The following is an 18,311-nucleotide window of genomic DNA, read 5'->3' as shown; positions in this document are numbered from 1 at the left end:
TTTTCATCTTAACATTTTTAATGGTTAGGATTTATCTTAGTTATTCTTGTTTATTTATTTGTTTATTTAAATCATTTGTTTCATCAATTTATTTTTCTTTTTTACTGTTAAGGTCATAAATGGTGGAAGTTATCCCTAAGGTTGTTACCAATTCTTAGAATATGGTAACTTTAAAGTAACATACCTTTCATTTAATGCACGGCACATGTTTAGCCTGTTTGTCTAGTTTTATGTGTATTTACATGTACACAACAAATGAAGGAAGACGATACTGACATGTTCGTCTGGTGTTTCAGATGAAGACGTCTCATACCTGGTGACCGCTCATGTGTTTCCGCCAGACTCTTCAGTAGCACATCGGTGAGTAAATGATACATGTTTGCATTAATGTTGTGTTTCTTAGTCCATTTTTTCACTGCTTTCAAGTCGTTTGCAATATTGTGGCATAGGTATTTTAGGATATTATTATGTTTATTATGTTGTCATCAATATTGTATCATGAATAGAATTACTGGTTTAGTTGTTTATATAGATGTGATTTATTACGAAGGTAAGAATTTTCATTGCATCTTACTTTTTGGCCAAGAAATCTGTGATAGCTTGTCAATTTAATGTTCTTTTCTTATCACTTACACATAGATTATAATTTCCTTATATCTTCATACCTTCTTGTTCGTATCAGTCGAATCTCTTCGAGATGACAGCATTCATATGTTTAATTGCCATGTAATGTTTGTTTCCTGTGCCAGTGGTCTCGTTGTCCTTTGCTTTTCTCATCGACACCTGAGTCGGGCCAATTCATGCCAGTAATGAATTCAAAATACTGGTGCTCACAGCGTTACTCTACAATTAATCTAGGATATGGTTGCTTACCTTTTACTTCCTCCATACACAATGCCTCATCTGAGTGCTCCAAGTGACGAAATAAGTGAAGTTGCACTGACAACACGATGGAGACTGGATTAGCTTTAATAGCAGGCACCGCGACGCCCTGACTTGAATAATTTATGTTGTCGCCATCTCGACTTCATTATCACATGCACTATCACAAACGTCTGTTTTTTTTTTTTACGTTTTAGACTTACCTAAATCGTTTCCAATCCTTCATTATCCCAAGCACTTGTTTTATTTTTTTATTGTTTAAAGGAGATATTCATCTAAGCCTAATATCCACTCCTTGGTTAAATGTTAATAGCAGCGAGAAATGAAAGATGAGTGTTCTGCAACTTTAAAGAGGCTAAATAAGTTTTGGCCATGTGTGTTTTAGGAATCTTTCTTAACTTTTCTTCCACTTAAAATACTAAAATTCTTACAATAGCAACAGTGGTAACTCCTCCTAACCCAATCAGTACCATGCTTTGATTTTTATCTTCTTACGACTAAAGGATTTTGTAAGTTAATATACTCGTATATATATATATATATATATATATATATATATATATATATATATATATATATATATATATATATATATATATATATATATATATATATATATATTTATTTATTTATTTATTTATTTAGTTAGTTAGTTAGTTATTTAGTTATTTATTTAGTTATTTATATTATTTTTTTTACTCTGAAAGGATCATATATCATCTTTGGTTTTTCATTCACTACAATTACATCTATGTTTATTATACTCTATCTAACAATGTGTGATTTTATAAAGTCGAATTTTTTTGTAGTATTGATCAGGTCACGATTAAGTAGGATTTCACATCAAATTTGTTAGCGATGTTGTACACACTTGCACGTCATGAATTGTTGGTGACATCTTCCATATTTACTAGGAAGTGTCCTCGATACACCTTTGTCAGTATCCATTAAAACTGAGGTACTTCAACCCATTTAATTCTGACTGTGAACTACCGTACTACACAAAAGATTTATTTTATTCTTCCTCTTTCACGTGCGTTGGCGTTCTAAGAAATACTAATCGTCACACGTGCTTCCTCATAGAGGGAGAGAATAGTGGAAACAAATATTACATTCCCTTTGGCGTTAAAAAAAAAAAAAAAGAGTACTTATGTAGAACTGTCTTTACTCACCTCATATGTGTTGGCCCAGCGCTCTTGGAAGGCAGAACGATTCTAATCACCTGGAAATTTTACTATCAATGATCATGGTTGTCTCCTTTTCACTCATAATACTGTATTCTCAAACGTTTTAAGCGCATAAACTCAACAGATTTTAACACGCTCTGCTGGAAGTCAATGGATTTTTCAAGTGGCTTTTCATGATTCTACTGATAGTTTAACAGTCTCCACCATGAGTAGCAGAAAGCATCCATGAGAACCCGACTTATCATCTCCATGGTCTTTGAAAGTAAACATCACGAGAGAACAAAACATCTAGGAAAACTATCCGTGGAAAACAACTTACAATTCAATCATGTTAAAATAAGACGCCTTACATTGTTTTCTGCAGATAGGATGAAGTGAGGCTTGATCTAACATTTCTCAGGAGATGCGTGTGGTTCTTGTATTTTCCTAGGTGCGTTTGTGTTGTTGTGTGTATTGTTGTTGAGCTTAGGCGCTTGTACGATCGTCTTTAGGGATGCGGGCTTACAGGTGACGTAGTGGCCGTCACCTCGGAGTCCTCGATCTGAGTGAGCACCTGCCTCGCCTGAATCCCTCCCCGCAGGATTACGTGCAGAGTGGCCAGGTGGCCAGCTGACCACCACCACCATCGCTACCAGCACCCTCCCCCCTACTACACACACACACACACACACACACACACACTTTCCACCTCCACCTATATATTCTTGTTAAGCTACAACACCACTCCAGGAAAACAACCTTTGTCACCAACATCTTGATACGTACTTACCAACACACAAGCACTAGGTCATTTCTTTTCGCTAAGGTATGTTCTGTAATTCAGCAAACTGTTCACGTTACATCCATTACGAGAACCACACACAGACGTCATACAAATTTCCTATCACCGTACGTTCAAGGCATTGCGCCCACTTAATGTCTTTTAAATGGCAAAGAAAGCCCTAGCCATCCATACTCGTCCCTATGCGACCTAACCTAACCTAATCTAACCTAACCAAACCAAACCTAACATAATCTAACCTAACACACACACACAGAGAGAGAGAGAGAGAGAGAGAGAGAGAGAGAGAGAGAGAGAGAGAGAGAGAGAGAGCACCTATTACCCTCCTTCTCACGCTTTCCCCACAATCTCCCCCACCTCCCTCTATCACTCTATCCACCGTTACACTCTCCTTCCGTTCCACCGTCACATGTCTCCCACACACACACAACAAGACGCCAAGAGTGACTTAAACCTCATAATATAAAGAACACGAAAGCGGTATAATATCTAAATAATATTACGTACTCAGAATAAGATGATGTGTGTATGTGTGTGTGTGTGTGTGTGTGTGTGTGTGTGTGTGTGTGTGTGTGTGTGTGTGTGTGTGTGTGTGTGTGTGTTTCTGTAAGAGGTACACTGGCCTAGAGCAACGAAAATGAAGAAAAATGCCCACTGAGGTGCCAGTCACTAAAGAGAAGGTCAAAAGGATTATCCAGAATTGGAGGATAAATGTGTGTGTGTGTGTGTGTGTGTGTGTGTGTGTGTGTGTGTGTTTATCTATTTATTTCACACTTTTATTGCCAAATATCGTAATGTTTATTTTAATCTGGAAATTCGTGATTTAGACCCGCCACTTCACATCTCTTATGGTCCCTGATCTGAGTGTGTGTATGTGTGTGTGTGTGTGTGTGTGTGTGTGTGTGTGTGTGTGTGTGTGTGTGTGTGTGTGTGTGAGAGTGTATTTATTTAGTTTATTCTCTCATTCTGACAAATATCTCAATGTTTATTTTAGTATTGAAATCCATGGTTTACGTGAAGCACTTTACATTGATTAAGGTCCCTGATATGAGCCGCTTGTCGCCCAAAGCGCTTCAGCTCCCTGCGCCATACACGTCCTTCACCTCCCTTCATATTTACTTCCTTATGGTCTAGTGCTTCCTTATCTCCATCTCTCCATCCCTTTCTTGGTCTTACCCTCACTCTTTCATTCTTGACTCTGGATTCGTGATTCTATTGTTTAACTACTCTCTCTCTCTCTCTCTCTCTCTCTCTCTCTCTCTCTCTCTCTCTCTCTCTCTCTCTCTCTCTCTCTCTCTCTCTCTCTCTCTCTCTCTCTCTCTCTCTCTCTCTCCTTTTGTTTTATTTTGTTGGAAAATCCTTCAACCTTCATCTCTCACGAATGGAAAAATAATTTTTTCCACCGAGTAGTAAATCTATGGAATGGGTTTCTTCGAGACGTGATAGACTGCAACACCGTAGAGACTTTTAAACGCTATCTTGATATTTTTTTTTACCTGCAATCCACGGCTAACAGCATTTGTTTGTTAGTGATTACCTTCCTTGCCTTTAGGAATTGGAGCACCTCACTTAATCTATTTTCTTTCTTTCCTACAAAATTTTCTTCGGGTTTTTCTTCTCTAACCCCGTAAGGTATTTCTTTCTGACCTGTTTTCCTGTACGGTTTATGCCGGAGGGAGTGGAGGGTGGGGGGAGAGCCTTCTGCTTTCCTGTCCTTTTCTTCTTCTATCATCTTAGTAGTCCTAGGTCAGGTCACCTTGTAAGAACCGTAAGGTTTGTTGTGGCCTGTTTCTCTACGAGTATGTGACTATGTAACTCTCTCTCTCTCTCTCTCTCTCTCTCTCTCTCTCTCTCTCTCTCTCTCTCTCTCTCTCTCTCTCTCTCTCTCTCTCTCTCTCTCTCCTCCTCCTCCTCCTCCTCCTCCTCCTCCTCCTCCTCCTCCTCTTCCTTTCACTTCCAGGCCCATATGCACTGACAATGATTAAACTCACTCTATCCACTATTGAGTGTTTAACCCATATCTACCTTATACTCACGTCCTTTACCTGTTTAACTATTACCCACATTTTTTTTAATAGACAGCAGGTATGTCTTTCACGGATATTTATTCAGTTACCTGACATCTGATAAGAAAGGTATACATATCTTTGAAAATGCCAGTCCTCTTTCCTTTTGTATTGAAGTTTGGTTTCACTGAGCGCCATAAAAATCCAGGGTCTTTGTACGTAACTTTGCCTATTTCATACCTCTTCTCATCCTACTTAAATGCACGTTCATTGAAACAGCATAGTTTTGATACTGTTCGTATTGTTTTGTTTATCTGTTATCGAGGGGGAGGAACATATACCAAGATTCCAACACTCTTACCTCGTCCCTTTTAAGACTATTTTCAAACGCTTCATCGCCTGATCTGGATTTCTTGTGACAGGTTGTAGTGGATGTCATTAAGGTTGTCCCCTCAGCGGGTCTCAATTCAGGAGGTTTCCCGTGAGGCAGGTGGCTTGCTATTCAATACTCTCAGGGTGTGTAATTAGAAGGGAACATTCAGTGTTTTAGATTGCGTCCCACTGCGCAGGGGATGCCTCTCAGTGCGACAAGTGACACGCCTTTTTTGTGTGTCGTGAGATGTTAGTGTCATTAGCAGCTGTTCTGGTGCTGTGCGCTCCCGCCTGTGTTGATGTATTTATCTATTTACTTATTTATTTATTTATTTTTAAGTTTACATGCAGTGATGATTATTTTCTTTTAGGTTACTATGTTTTTTTTTTTTTTTATGATATGGGTTACCAGTTGTTCTTCCGGTAAAGTAGTAAAGAATGTGTTTCTCTGTCTCTGTTCCAAGTGTCTTCACATCCTGTTCGTTCTTCACGTCACTCGCTCCTCTATTACTGACGGAAGGAAAACTCATATCAACTTTAGTGTGTTGTGTAATCTCGACTTCCCACTCTCTCTCTCTCTCTCTCTCTCTCTCTCTCTCTCTCTCTCTCTCTCTCTCTCTCTCTCTCTCTCTCTCTCTCTCTCTTCATGGCAAACATTATGCATAACATTCATCTTTGTTATTCCACTTAAGAAGGTCCCCAAAGTTAGGTTCCATCACCTTGATGACTGCCGTAGTTTTGTTGCGAAGTTAAGACTGGTACAGTATTTTATTTATAAATTTTTCGTATGAGTAAGAAAAGATAAAATGTGTATGAAAATAATGATGCTTCTTCTTTCAACACTGTCATCTCATCTGTTTTACTGACTGACCATGTGTACTCTAATGCACATTTATAATCGTAGCTCTTTGATTGATTCGCTAGATGTACACCTGAGCATGTCTATCTTTCTGTCTATTAAATTGATTGATTAGATATAAACTAGTGTATGTATGTACTGTACGCCTATCACCAGTTATAATACATCAAGTGGCTCATTTTGCAATACAATATACGTCTATGCCAATGCAGCCACGTTGATGAACTTACCTATAACTATAAAATATATTTTGTAACTTTACTTAAATGCCTTCTAGACAATCACTGCGGTAATCGTACTTTTAAAAGACATCTATCATTTTCCTTGCATTTCTGCTCTCTGTGGTGTGGTTGAAGTATGCTTTTTGCCAGTACAGATTTATAGATGGGGATAATACGTACGTAGGTATGTTTTATACACTGACTACCAAGTGTAGGTCTGATGGCTTCTTGGAAATTCTCTTATTTTCTTATATTATGCACCTGCAGATAGGAACATAAGAATACAAAAGAGACAGCAAGATGTTAGCAGTCCCTGTATAAAACATTCATACTACCTACGTCCATGGAGGAGTGTAGGTAGGAGAAACATATTTCCTTAGTAACTACATGCCCTTCCTTCCTTCATCTTCGTTAATCCTTCCCTGGGAGTGACTCACAGCCAATCGACTTTTTTTTTTTTTTTCCAAGCGTTGAATGGCTCCCCTTGATAGCTTCTACTATCTTGGTTATTATTACTGTCCTTGCCGTTCTCCCGTCTTCGTGCCATTCCATGCATATACTCGCGCCCTTACCACACACTCGCTTCTTCCTTCCCTAGCATTGGGTCTTCCCCCTTAATCTGCTCTTCCTGCCCCACACTTAATTATCCTTTGTCTACTCCATCCTCAAGAAAGCTGGTCATGATACGGCTGCCTGTTCCTCGGGAATAGAGGGCCAACTGACTGCCTTTCTGAGAATTAATAAAAAAAAAAAAAAAAAAAAGTTGTGGCATTTTATAGGCATATTTTTTTAAGTGCATCGCCATCGTCATCACCGCCATCATCACCATTATCATCATCAACAACATCATCATCACCAATCTTCCAATTTTTACAATTCATTTCTACATCAATGTAGTAAAATTTGTCTAATTTCTCCATCTGTTCTACTCCTTTCATCCTCCATTTGGCATTCGGTCTTCTGGATGACTCTTACAATTACCATTCTTACCAACACCTTTCCTGGCATGTTAATTAAACTTATATTTCTGTCATTTGCGGGGTCCTTTCCACAAACAGATGTATAAAGCATGCTCCCAAGACAGTATTTCCTTGCCATTTGTAGTGCCTGCAATACACCAAACACACTAAACAACTCTAGAACTTCGCTACAACACAGGATCAATCTTTTCCATCCCGGTCACTTAACAACATGACACTTATTTAACTAACCTAACATGATTTTACGGAACAAAAACATAACAGCAGGTTCTAAAAGGCTCAAACTACCATGTCACTCATTGTGGTGTTAGTGGTGTCTTGAAACCATTCAGAACTTGCATGACAACGTATTAATGATTAAGCCTGAGGAGAAATCATAGCAGTGAATGGGTTACATAAGGACAGACAGGTATGGTGAACGTTAGTCTGACAGGTATGAATATTATAACGAGTTTTTATTTTATTTTATTTTATTTATTCATTTTATTTATTTATTTTTTTTTTTTTAAGTGTGAGCTGGAAATTGTCTTGGGAAAAAAGATATGTATAGATAGGTGAGAAAAAGAGGAAAATATTAACGAAGTACTAAGCACTACGGAACGTACGAAAAGACGTGAAAGAAAGGTGATAATGTAGCAAAGAAATGAGGTAATCTATGATCATATAAAGAAATGGAAATGAAATGGAAGGGTTTAAAAGGCAGCTCAGGGCGAAGCTTCAAGAAGTGCGCGGCATTAAGGAGACTAGTGGGCGAAGATGGAGGAGCGGTGAGAAGTTTAATGGAAAAAGGAAACCGCTGATCAAGGACAAAGATAAAACTTGCAGGTATCTTTGGTTTCTCCTTTCCTTTTTTTATGAGTGGGCGAGGCTGGCCCGAGAGAAAAAAGGGGAGGAAAGGCTGCTAATTTGCCGTTCCCGTAAAGGTCAATCAGATAAAGGCTTTCCCAAAAAAAATATTACTCGGACGGGAAGGAAAATGAAAATCGTTAAAATAATGTGACAGCATTTGAAGTACGTAAAAAAAAAAAAGAACAAAAAGGGATGTGTCACAGATGTCAGTGTAAAAAAATAGGGGAAATGATAGGAATTGACAACATGAGAGATAATTACCAGCCTTTTTTTTTCCGAATCAGTTTTTGGTGTTGGGGTCTTTCTTCCTTAAGCGGAGTTAATATCTGGAAAGGTTATCTTAGAGTTGCCTTCCCTCACCTTTAGAATGAGTAACTTCAGATGCAACTATCCTCGACATTTCCAGAAATGCCCAAGGCTTGGCTGTAAGTGGCTAGAAGTGTGCACGTAACCAGTCTGGCTAAATCGATGGCGTGGAGTTGTCTGATACAATGCTCTTCGTTTACTCGTATTTGTCATGGTGTATGTATTACAAGAAGTGTCCTTTCATTGATGTGGGCCGGCACGGGTTCAAAAAGAATAGAAGTATGAAAAATCCTAATTACCTTATTTTTGGGTTCATAATGCAGCAGGGCAAAAATACGCCGATGAGAACAGACACAGAGCAACGTTTATTGACTAGTGCAAAACACCGTACAACACTCACTGTTCCCAAACACTCGTGCCGCTTATGTCCGACAAGGGGGACAGTGCACGCCTCGCCGCCTCTGGAACACTGCCAGCACAACGTAGAGGCGGCGGGGTCACACCCACAGCAATACAGCGCACCGCCGACACATACGCGCACCGGCCAGGGTACCTACTCGCTACAGATGTGGCTTGGGTGAAAGCAGTTAAAAAAGATGACGTCCTCGGTTCGTCCACAACTGGAACCAACGACTGTCGCTACACACACTGATGGTTGTTGCATCTCTGCCAGCACACCCAAACACTTCCTGGGGTTGTGTTGATGCTCCCACCTCGTCCATATCACTAGCCTATGTGTGTGTGAGTGATGAGCATTGGTTGAAGGTCGACTGCCAGAAGTATTGTTCACGGAGCGTGGTAACGGAGGGAGGCTGGCTGGGCAAAATCGTGTGGTAGGAGGGAGGACAAGGGCGGTGGTGCGGAGGGTTGTTGAAGCAGGCGTCAGCCGGGATGGATGAAGGAATGATGTGTATGTACAGATGAGGCAAGGCTGAAGGAAGACTGAGACAATGAGAAGTCTAAAGAAAATGTTGAGCAGGATGCTGACAGACACTCTCGACGGCGCTACTCTTACTGATGCATGGACAGTCACACTAAACAGGGACTAAGCTACACACTGAGTACTTCCCACTAAGCTTAGTAAACCGTGATATGTTTCTTTGCGCGGAAATATGGATACTTAGCATCACATTGCTTCTTTCTGCATGACATCTAACGGTACATCAAAAAGAAATCTGCAGCGAGCGAGGGTCAGTGACAGCGGGCGGTCGCTGTCAAGTAACCGGCGTGTTGGAATGTGGCGGGTCAGTATCTGTGGGATTGAACACTACATGGAAAGAAACATGACATTCTTCCTAGTCTCTCATTAGTGTAACCTAACTCGCCTCGGCCCTCGTGAATACTCCCCTGCGCCGCGGTGGCACTCCTGCTGAGGGACAGGGACGCAAGTGCCACAGCGAAGGGCGTGGCGTGTTTAGGCACCGAGGGATTACCGCCGCACAAAAAGGGTCACAAATCCAGTCAATAGTACGGATTAAAAAAGAGTGTGATTGTCTGAGTCGGGCGTGGAGGAGCCGCTGCTGCAGACCAGACCGATGACTCCCGCACGGAGCGTGATGCAGAGACAGACGATGGACGGACAGAGGAAATTCGTGTCAGAGATCGTGGTGGGAAGTCTAAGTACCTAAGCTGAAACGGTAATGATCATTAATTATATGAAAATAATGATTATGATTATATTTGTAAAGGTAACGATAATTATAATGCAATTAAAATTTAAATGATAATGATAATACTATTAATGACGATAATACAAAAAAGGCCATAGTGATGATGATGATCATATTAATAATGATAATAATAGTAATAATAATGATGATAATAATAATAATGATAATAATAATAATAATAATAATAATAATAATAATAATAAGGTTGATGATAATAAGGATAGGTAATATTAAGGATAATTATGCTTGTAAGGGCCACCCAAGGAAGGCACCCGCCCTGCTTCACGCGAGCGCTCCATGGAGGCTAGGCAGGGTGCTTAGCCCGCACCGCCGCGCCGCTAAATACCAACGTCACTTTGTCACCTTGACAATGTACACGCTAGAACCTTTTTATGGCTGACGCTAGAGGCTCATGGCGTGTGGTGTGTGTGTGTGTGTGTGTGTGTGTGTGTGTGTGTGTGTGTGTGTGTCTATATATATATATATATATATATATATATATATATATATATATATATATATATATATATATATATATATATATATATATATATATATATATATATATATATATATATATATATATATATATATTGAAAAATGGTTTCACACTTTGTATATACATGCTACATCATCATCACTGACGAATTATCTTTTCTCGACTTCATTTTTCACGAGAATATTTTATTTTAAAGATGTGTAATTATGATGTGTGTATTCCCACCAGCACCGGCCTGAGAATTGACACTTGTCTGTGAGTGTTACTCTCCAGGGCTGCAACATAATACTTCACATAGAAACACAGCTGGTATGCATCACGGGGCTGGCGGCACAGTACCATTGTGTTGCCCACCAGCCAGGGGGAGCGTGAGAGGCAAGCAGCTGCATTACACCTGCGTCACGTTTCGGCGCTTGCGGTCAGCCTGCGGTAGCGGGGGCTGCTGAGGGGCTGGGGTGGGAGCAGCAGTGTGCACCTGCGAGAGAAGGTGGCTGGTGAGGGGCTCCTCCCAGCCCGGGTTGTAGTTGCTGTAGGCCAGGCTGGGCACTTCATACTGGCCAGCGGCTTTCTCGTGGACGTAGGACATGTGCAAAGAAGTCTGGCCGCCGCCAGCGGGGACTTGTTGGTAGTCGGTCACAGTTACATCCGGGAAGGGTGGACGACCATCCAGACTTGAGAAGGTTGCCAAAGGTTCTCCTGTCAGGTCAGCCCCGTTCTCCCTTGGGAAGGTGGCTGTTCCCCAGGACTGAGCCGAGGAGTGAGAGACCACGTCCAGAGGTTTCCTTGAAGTGTTGTCGTTTGTTGAACTGTGAATAGACTCGTGGCTGCCGCGGGCTCCTTCACTCACCGCAGACTCTGTCTTGATTGCCAGACTGACATCTGCGCTGCCACCGCCGTCGCTGCCGTTACCACCGTGAACCACAGTCTTCACATCTTCATGCTTTCCCGGTTGCTTACGTCTCCTGAGGGTGTGGCAGTAGCAGTAGGAGGCCAGTGCTGCGGCCACCACCAAGAAACCTCCGAGGCTGCCCACGATCACAGCCACATCCTCAGCTCGCAGTTCCGTCATGCCCAACGGCCGACCTGATCCCAACTCAGATGGCATAGCGTAGTTACCTGCAACGGGAGGGAAATAGCACAGCATTCCGTTAAGTCCTCATGTCATAAATAACAAACACACTAGACTAGCGACCCTAGATGAGTAACACTTTATGCATTTCACTAGTATCTTCCAACTACCAACAGTGATTCGAAATCCTTTGTGCTTTGAGAACCAGCTACATACCTCCCATCAACATCACTCTTCTGAAATTGCCAACTTCCTGCTATCTTCAGTTGTACTCTGTTATTCTGTCAATTTAATTTTGCTTTTCCTTTTGGTGTCCTCCATCTTTCTCTGAACATCTTTTCCCATATCAAATTAGGCTTGATGTTTTTTTTTTTTTTTTTCACAGTTGTCATACACTCTCATACCTCTCGCATTCATTCCATCCACCTCCACTTTGTCCATCCTCTCTGTCTCCAACCCTGCACCCATCATTCTTCTCTCCACATTCGGCTCTTCCGTTCTCTTCATGACCGAACCACAACATTCTCCTTTCCTGTGTCTTCTTTGATATTTCTACCACGTTTCTACGTCTTTTATTATTTCATTCCTGATTTGGTCCATTTCTGTTACTCTTCCACCTAAGCTCCTTCATCCGAATCACATCTAACTTTTGTTTTTTTTGCATTTTCTCCACCGACCTGTACATCATTGTTGGTTTTACCATTGTCTTGTTCATTTTCCCATTAATTTTTGCGTTGTCATTTGGTCACCATATGTAATAGTAATGTTTGGAAGATATTTCATTGTATTTATGTAACCTTTGGACCCAGATGAACGTGGTTATCTCAGTGATGTAAATGTGTTTTTCTTGCTGTTTCCAAAACTAAAACTGCTTCACTGGTAATTGAAAAATGGCTACCAGAAAATACCATTTTCCTTCATCTTTTGAAATTCATGTCCTTTCTAGCCAGAAGAAAGCCAGAGAACTGTAAGATTAACTTTTTTTTCATTGCTATGAAGCTTTAAAAGCTTTTAAACCTTACCGACGCTTATAACCTTGAAATTTATAGAAATATTCTCATTATTATAATTTTCACTTTGTCTACTGTTAATATATATATATATATATATATATATATATATATATATATATATATATATATATATATATATATATATATATATATATATATATATATATATATATATATATATATATATATATATATATATATATATATATATATATATATATATATATATATATATATATATATATATATATATATATATATATATATATATTTATTTATTTATTTATTTTTTATTTATTTTTTTTTTTGGCAGTAATGACATTATTCAATAAGATTATATAAGATAGCTTTAACGAATTTAATCCTATGTGGCACTTTACCAAGGGTGGTGAAAGATGGGTGTGTCCTGGTGGTGATCTCGTAGGTGGTCGGGGGTCTGGGCACCCACAGCGCCGCGATGTTGCCTAGAGGACCTTTATTGCCGGCCGCGTCCACTGCCCGCATGCTGACGTACCACAACTGTAGGGACACTCACTGGCTCACACACACTAGCACTCCGGAACTAGAGGAACACACACTCAGTGAGTAAAAGTAACGTAATTCTATCACCATTAACTGATATTACAGTGGAGCTTGGGGGATCAGCAGCAATACTGGACGTCAGGTTGTTCTGAGTTGTACTAGAAAGACAAAAGCATAAGTTATGTGACCCAGGCCATCGGTAAAAGATAAGCTCATGGAAGTTTCCAGTGGATGACTTTAATCTTATTAGGAATTCGTTAATCTTTAATGTGCATTGTCACTGTAGTGTGTAATGTCATTGTATAGAATGTCAGTCGAAAGATTTTACGTCGGTCAAATCTGTAGCGGTAAATATGCAAAAGAAAGTTATCACTTAATGAGCTAGTTGATGTCTGTTATATTAGGCAGGAGTTTAGGCATTAGTTGTTACTGTGCTAAGCTGGACATAAAGGAAGAGCTTACCTCCTCATATCTTATAAAATGGAGGTTGGTGGTGTGAAGCGTGCCAGCACGGAGGGGGCGAGGCAGGCCCGTCAGCGTGTCGCCCTGGAAGGCCCTCGCCTCTTCCCACTGAGGCGCCACCACCGCCTGGTAGTGGTGAGCGCTGCCCACGTCCCAGTCGTCTCCCGGTGCCGTCCAACGGAGGAATATCTCGTGCACGGTGTCGTTGACCTCCACCCGCAGGTCGAGGATGCGGGAGGGGGGAGTCAGGTCACGCTGGTTGGGTGAGGACAGCACCTCCAGAACACCAAAAGTTAGATGTCGCTGGAAGGGTGGTGCGGTGCGGGAGTGAAAGTAGAAGAGCGAGGAGCCGCAGCACGTTCCTGGGTCCCCCCAAGCGCCTAGGTCCGGCTGATGGAAATAAAGAGGCAAGTGGCGAGGTGGGAGAGGTACTCGAGGTCTGGATGGAGGTCCCTGTGCCACCACCGCTCGGCCATCGTTGTGGTCCACGGTGGCACTCAGCAAGTAACGACCCGGATGTCCCGCTAGTCGAGGCAGGTAGCGGGAATACACTCCGTCCCCGCGCGTGATGTCTGGGTCTGAAGACGAGGAAGTCTGTCACCGCTGTGCCTCCATTTAACTTTGACCTGCTATGCTTATAATGACGGGAAGCTAAACAATGTGAGCTGGAAAATCAAGATTTTAACCTCAACTACGATTTGAGCAAAAGCACAAGTGAATGGCTCGCCTCACCTCCCGCACCGTTGTCCCAAAGATTGAAGAACATTGGTTCATAGTTGCTGCCTGTCTCATTAGTGCCAAGCCTCTGGAGTGTGGCAACCACCCGGGCGTCCATGATGGGCGCCATGCCTGCTCGGACCTCCATGAATACCACCGCGGCAGAGGTAGGGTCTGAATAGTTGAGGAAGCGTGTTCCTGAGCTGGTCCACAGACGGACTGCGAGGCCTGTCGAGGTGTTGCGCCGAGCTGTCACCTGCACGTACAGCCCCTGGTGGGAGTCAGCGCGGTTCTCTACGCTGTACTTCCACTGACCGCGCTGACATTACAGAGGACGTGGCTTAACATTAGTCATGGTAGTGTCGATGCCAACCAAAGTACAGAAAAGAAAAAAAAAAAAAGGAAATACCATCTCAAATGTTTTCTTTGCCGTTTCCAGAAGTCAGGAACTCGAATGTTTAAAGACATTAAGTTGAAGGAATACTCGTAAGGAACAAGGATTGGCTCAACTTACCTCTGCTTTTCCTAAGTTGATGAAGATCATATTCACATCGCCGTCCTCCTCCTGCACATTGACGGAAGCGATCATATGGCCTGACGGAGCAGTCAGATGGATTGCGTTGCCCACGTGGTTCAGGTCATAATAGTACACTGAGAAGCGAGCGTCAGATCCCAGCGAGTCATCTAGGGCGAAGTTGCCTGCCGAAACGGAAGCGATGCCGCCTGGATAGTCAGCGCTGTGCACCAGGACAGGACCCCCGGGGGATGAGGGCGGCACGCTGCTTTGCACGGCGGCCAGAAGAGCATCCATCAGCGCTACCATCATCTTTAACTTGGAGTCGTTGCCCACACCTTCATCCATGACGGTGAAGATGGAGCCTCGGGTGGCCTTCACCAGCGTCTCCAGGCCGTGATAGGTGGGCGCAGTACCGCGGTGCTCCGTCAGCGGGTACAGGACGACTTCAATGCGCAGGTTGTTTTGTTCCGCCAGTGAAATCATCTTGGCAACATCTTCCTCAGAAGTGGGACTGGAGCCTGTAGTGATCAGTATCACTACGGCATCTTTACCAAATTTTTTGTCGTTCCCGAGCACCTTGAGGACCTGCTGCAGACCGCACAGGATACACTTCTGGCTTTCTCGTACAGCTGATGGATTCCGTGGCAGCGAGGAGCCGACACGCTGCCTCATGTCTGAGTCTTCGCTGTCGATGAAGGTGAGTGGCGCGACAGTGCGACCAGCTGAATTGAAGGTAATGGCACCGACGTGAGCCCCGTTAGGAACGTCGTACACCACCACGCGCCTCATTGCCTTTCTCAGGAACTCCCAGCGACGCTGTCACCAAGGAAACGTATCTCTTAGTGAAACAATAATTTTATATTTTTGCTTATGCTTCATCACATACGAGTATTAAATGATCCATTACGGACATACACTGCTGTATTTGGATGCTTGAAAGAATAGACACAAAAAGACCCAACGTCAGACATTTCTCACCTGAAGATTCATGGCTGCCGTATCCTCGATAGCAAAGACATAAGTGGGACCCGCTGCTTGTACTAACTTGAGCAGCGGCTCCAGAACTTGGCCACTGGTATTAGCAGCTGTGTTTCTGTAAAATCAAATCCTTTTTCATGCAGTAAGAGTTACATATCATTATAATTCATAGATATATTCACTCTGCAATTCAAATGTCTTGCTTATGAACCTGAAAAAAAGAAAACCTGAAGACTTGTAATGAATGATAACAGAGTAGGAAGACCCAACTCCTTTACACTTGTTATTACATTTCATTCTGGTAACTTGAAGACCTTGTTCCCATGCACCGCATGCTCATCTTCAAAGCATTCAGAGCAGCGCATGTGGGGAGCGTTTACATCACACTCTCCCTCCCCGCCTACTTACCGTCCCCCGGCGAAGTCTGGGGTCTGCTCAATAACCTCCCAGGCCGATCGACTGCCACACAGAGAGTTGTGTTTGGTTGGCGCTTCCTTGTTGTGGTTCTTCTCTTTGCAGAAACGCCGCACCTGCAGGAAACTCATACTGACGACGGAGCATAGTTTTATCATAGTCTCGAAAAATGATAGACATCTAAGTGATGGATTAAATTTTGCACTAACCATTCAGAAAAGTATGACCGGTCAGGGTGATGTGTACTTTATTTCAAGAAAATTAAGTTAACAAATACATCAGTGATCATTTAGATGTATAGCTGGTAGGGATATAACCTGTGTAACCGTTCCTTGTCTGTCTGAAGTCAGAAGGGAACATTACTTACGCTGGGAAAGTCTGGGAAGGCTAGGAGGGAGGAGGCAAGGTGGTTATTGGCGTGAGGCTCTGGGAGGAAGGAGCAACCTGACTGGGACGAGTCACAGGTAGTGCCCTTCACGGATCCGTCAGCACAGCCGGTCGCCACCCACTGGTTGGTGTCCGGGTCCCTGAAGGTGGACGGGTACAGCGGGTCGTTGGTATGGCCGCGCTCGTCGAACACTCCCCATCGAAACTTGGCCCATTCCGCCAGCAGGAGACGAGAGGTGAGGGTATGAGACTCTGCGCTGTCCGCCTTCAGCATGTCCTCACCCACGTGGATGAAGTCCCCGGGCAGGCCACACCCCTGGCTCTGCTGCGTCCACGGCCGTGAGCCGAATACCGGATGGGGGGTAGTCACGCGAATGTGGCCCTCAGCGGGCGCCGTGGAGACTGGCAGGGACTTTGGCAGAGAGCAGGTGAGGGCATCGGTCCTCCACGCGCGGGGCAAAGCAACAGTAACCTCCCGTAGCGACGCCCGCCCCTCCGTCGCTGTCCACATTTGCCTGGACAGTTCTCGCAGCACAGCCTGGTGATGGTGACGGTGTTAGGGAAGCATTACAGTGCTGCAAGAATAGCCTAAACATTAATCCTCGATGGAATTATATCAGATATTATGTAAAAGCAAGATAGATTGATCAACATGGCTGAAAGAGCTTAATGAACCACCTGAAGGAAATACATCTCCCACTCTGATGTGGATACAAAATCTCTTTGTAACCAACTGAAATGCTAAATCGTGTCTCCCTAGTTACACTAACGTCACACACTCGTAAAAAAAATAGATACCAGGTAAACACGCACTGCAACAGCAACCTTCACACTGCGTCACACCTTCGTTAGAACACTTGTTATTTATGTCAGTGATTGGGTTTTTTCCAAATCTCATTGTGTTGGAAGCAGGATGAGATTGCCTAACACAATATCCTCGTCAGTTACTGACTGCGTTACACGAAGCTTCCCCTATTTAGAGACTTGTAAGTCACAGTGTGGCAACCTCAATTCTTGCACCTGTTCGTGAAAAGTACGATTTTGTTCTGTGAATTACGTGCTTGAGACAACAAGATATAATTTTCAGATAAGCCCATCCTCTTCGCACACAAAGCATGACAAGAAGGTTCCTTGCTATCTATAACCCTTTGCGTTACACATAATAGCAATATTCATACATGCAAGTTAACAATTCTCTCTTCGATGAATCCTACTAGGCCAGTGCATACCGTGTGTTCTATCTCCTCTAGTAGTTAGTGCAGAGTAATGGAATCAAATACACCGGGAAGGATCTAAAGGTCTGTTTTTGTTTGTTATCCTGTGTAATCCTTTGTAATCTATATATCCATTCTCTCTCTCTCTCTCTCTCTCTCTCTCTCTCTCTCTCTCTCTCTCTCTCTCTCTCTCTCTCTCTCTCTCTCTCTCTCTCTGTCGCTCTCTCTCTCCTTTTATTTAAACATCATGTCACAGAAAAGAAGATTCCATGACTTATCAAAAGGGAGCTGTGGTCTTAAGTTAAGAATGATCGGTGTCCAGTGTCATTCACTTAATAGCTGCTCCGCGGGACGCCTTTGTGAACGAGGGAGTCACTGCAGTGTTACTATCAGTCACTCGCACTTC

The 18,311-nt window shown here is 42.7% G+C and overlaps 1 protein-coding gene and 1 long non-coding RNA gene across 2 annotated transcripts in view; one reads left to right on the top strand and one right to left on the bottom strand.

Moving 5' to 3' along the window:
• The first annotated feature begins 296 nt into the window (after positions 1-296).
• LOC135108252 (uncharacterized) overlaps positions 297-18,311 on the top strand; it is a 151,782-nt gene continuing 133,767 nt past the window's right edge. Inside the window, exon 1 of the long non-coding RNA XR_010272174.1 lies at positions 297-360. This is a non-coding gene — a long non-coding RNA (uncharacterized LOC135108252). The remainder of the gene's footprint in view (positions 361-18,311) is intronic.
• On the bottom strand, positions 10,796-17,762 carry LOC135108492 (calcium-activated chloride channel regulator 2-like). The gene is made up of 8 exons (XM_064019579.1): positions 16,672-17,762; positions 16,299-16,420; positions 15,891-16,005; positions 14,910-15,728; positions 14,411-14,714; positions 13,679-14,256; positions 13,075-13,213; positions 10,796-11,728 (listed from the first exon to the last, which is right to left on the bottom strand). The coding sequence occupies exons 1-8, from the start codon at positions 17,200-17,202 to the stop codon at positions 11,001-11,003; spliced, it is 3,336 nt and encodes a 1,111-aa protein (XP_063875649.1). The 5' UTR covers positions 17,203-17,762; the 3' UTR covers positions 10,796-11,000.

Source organism: Scylla paramamosain, chromosome 17 (assembly GCF_035594125.1).
Source record: "Scylla paramamosain isolate STU-SP2022 chromosome 17, ASM3559412v1, whole genome shotgun sequence".
In the NCBI taxonomy this organism is placed as follows: Eukaryota; Metazoa; Arthropoda; class Malacostraca; order Decapoda; family Portunidae; genus Scylla; species Scylla paramamosain.
The sequence above is the reverse complement of the archived record's forward strand: the minus strand, read 5'-3'. Positions and strand labels throughout refer to the sequence as shown.

Coding starts and splice junctions, on each gene's coding strand:
- LOC135108492 (XM_064019579.1), bottom strand. CDS start 17,202: ATGTGGACAGCGACGGAGGGGCGGGCGTCGCTACGGGAGGTTACTGTT. Junction 15,729..15,890: donor CGGCAGCCATGAATCTTCAG/GTGAGAAATGTC, acceptor CCTTGGTGACAG/CGTCGCTGGGAGTTCCTGAG. Junction 14,257..14,410: donor TTGGGACAACGGTGCGGGAG/GTGAGGCGAGCC, acceptor CCTCGTCTTCAG/ACCCAGACATCACGCGCGGG.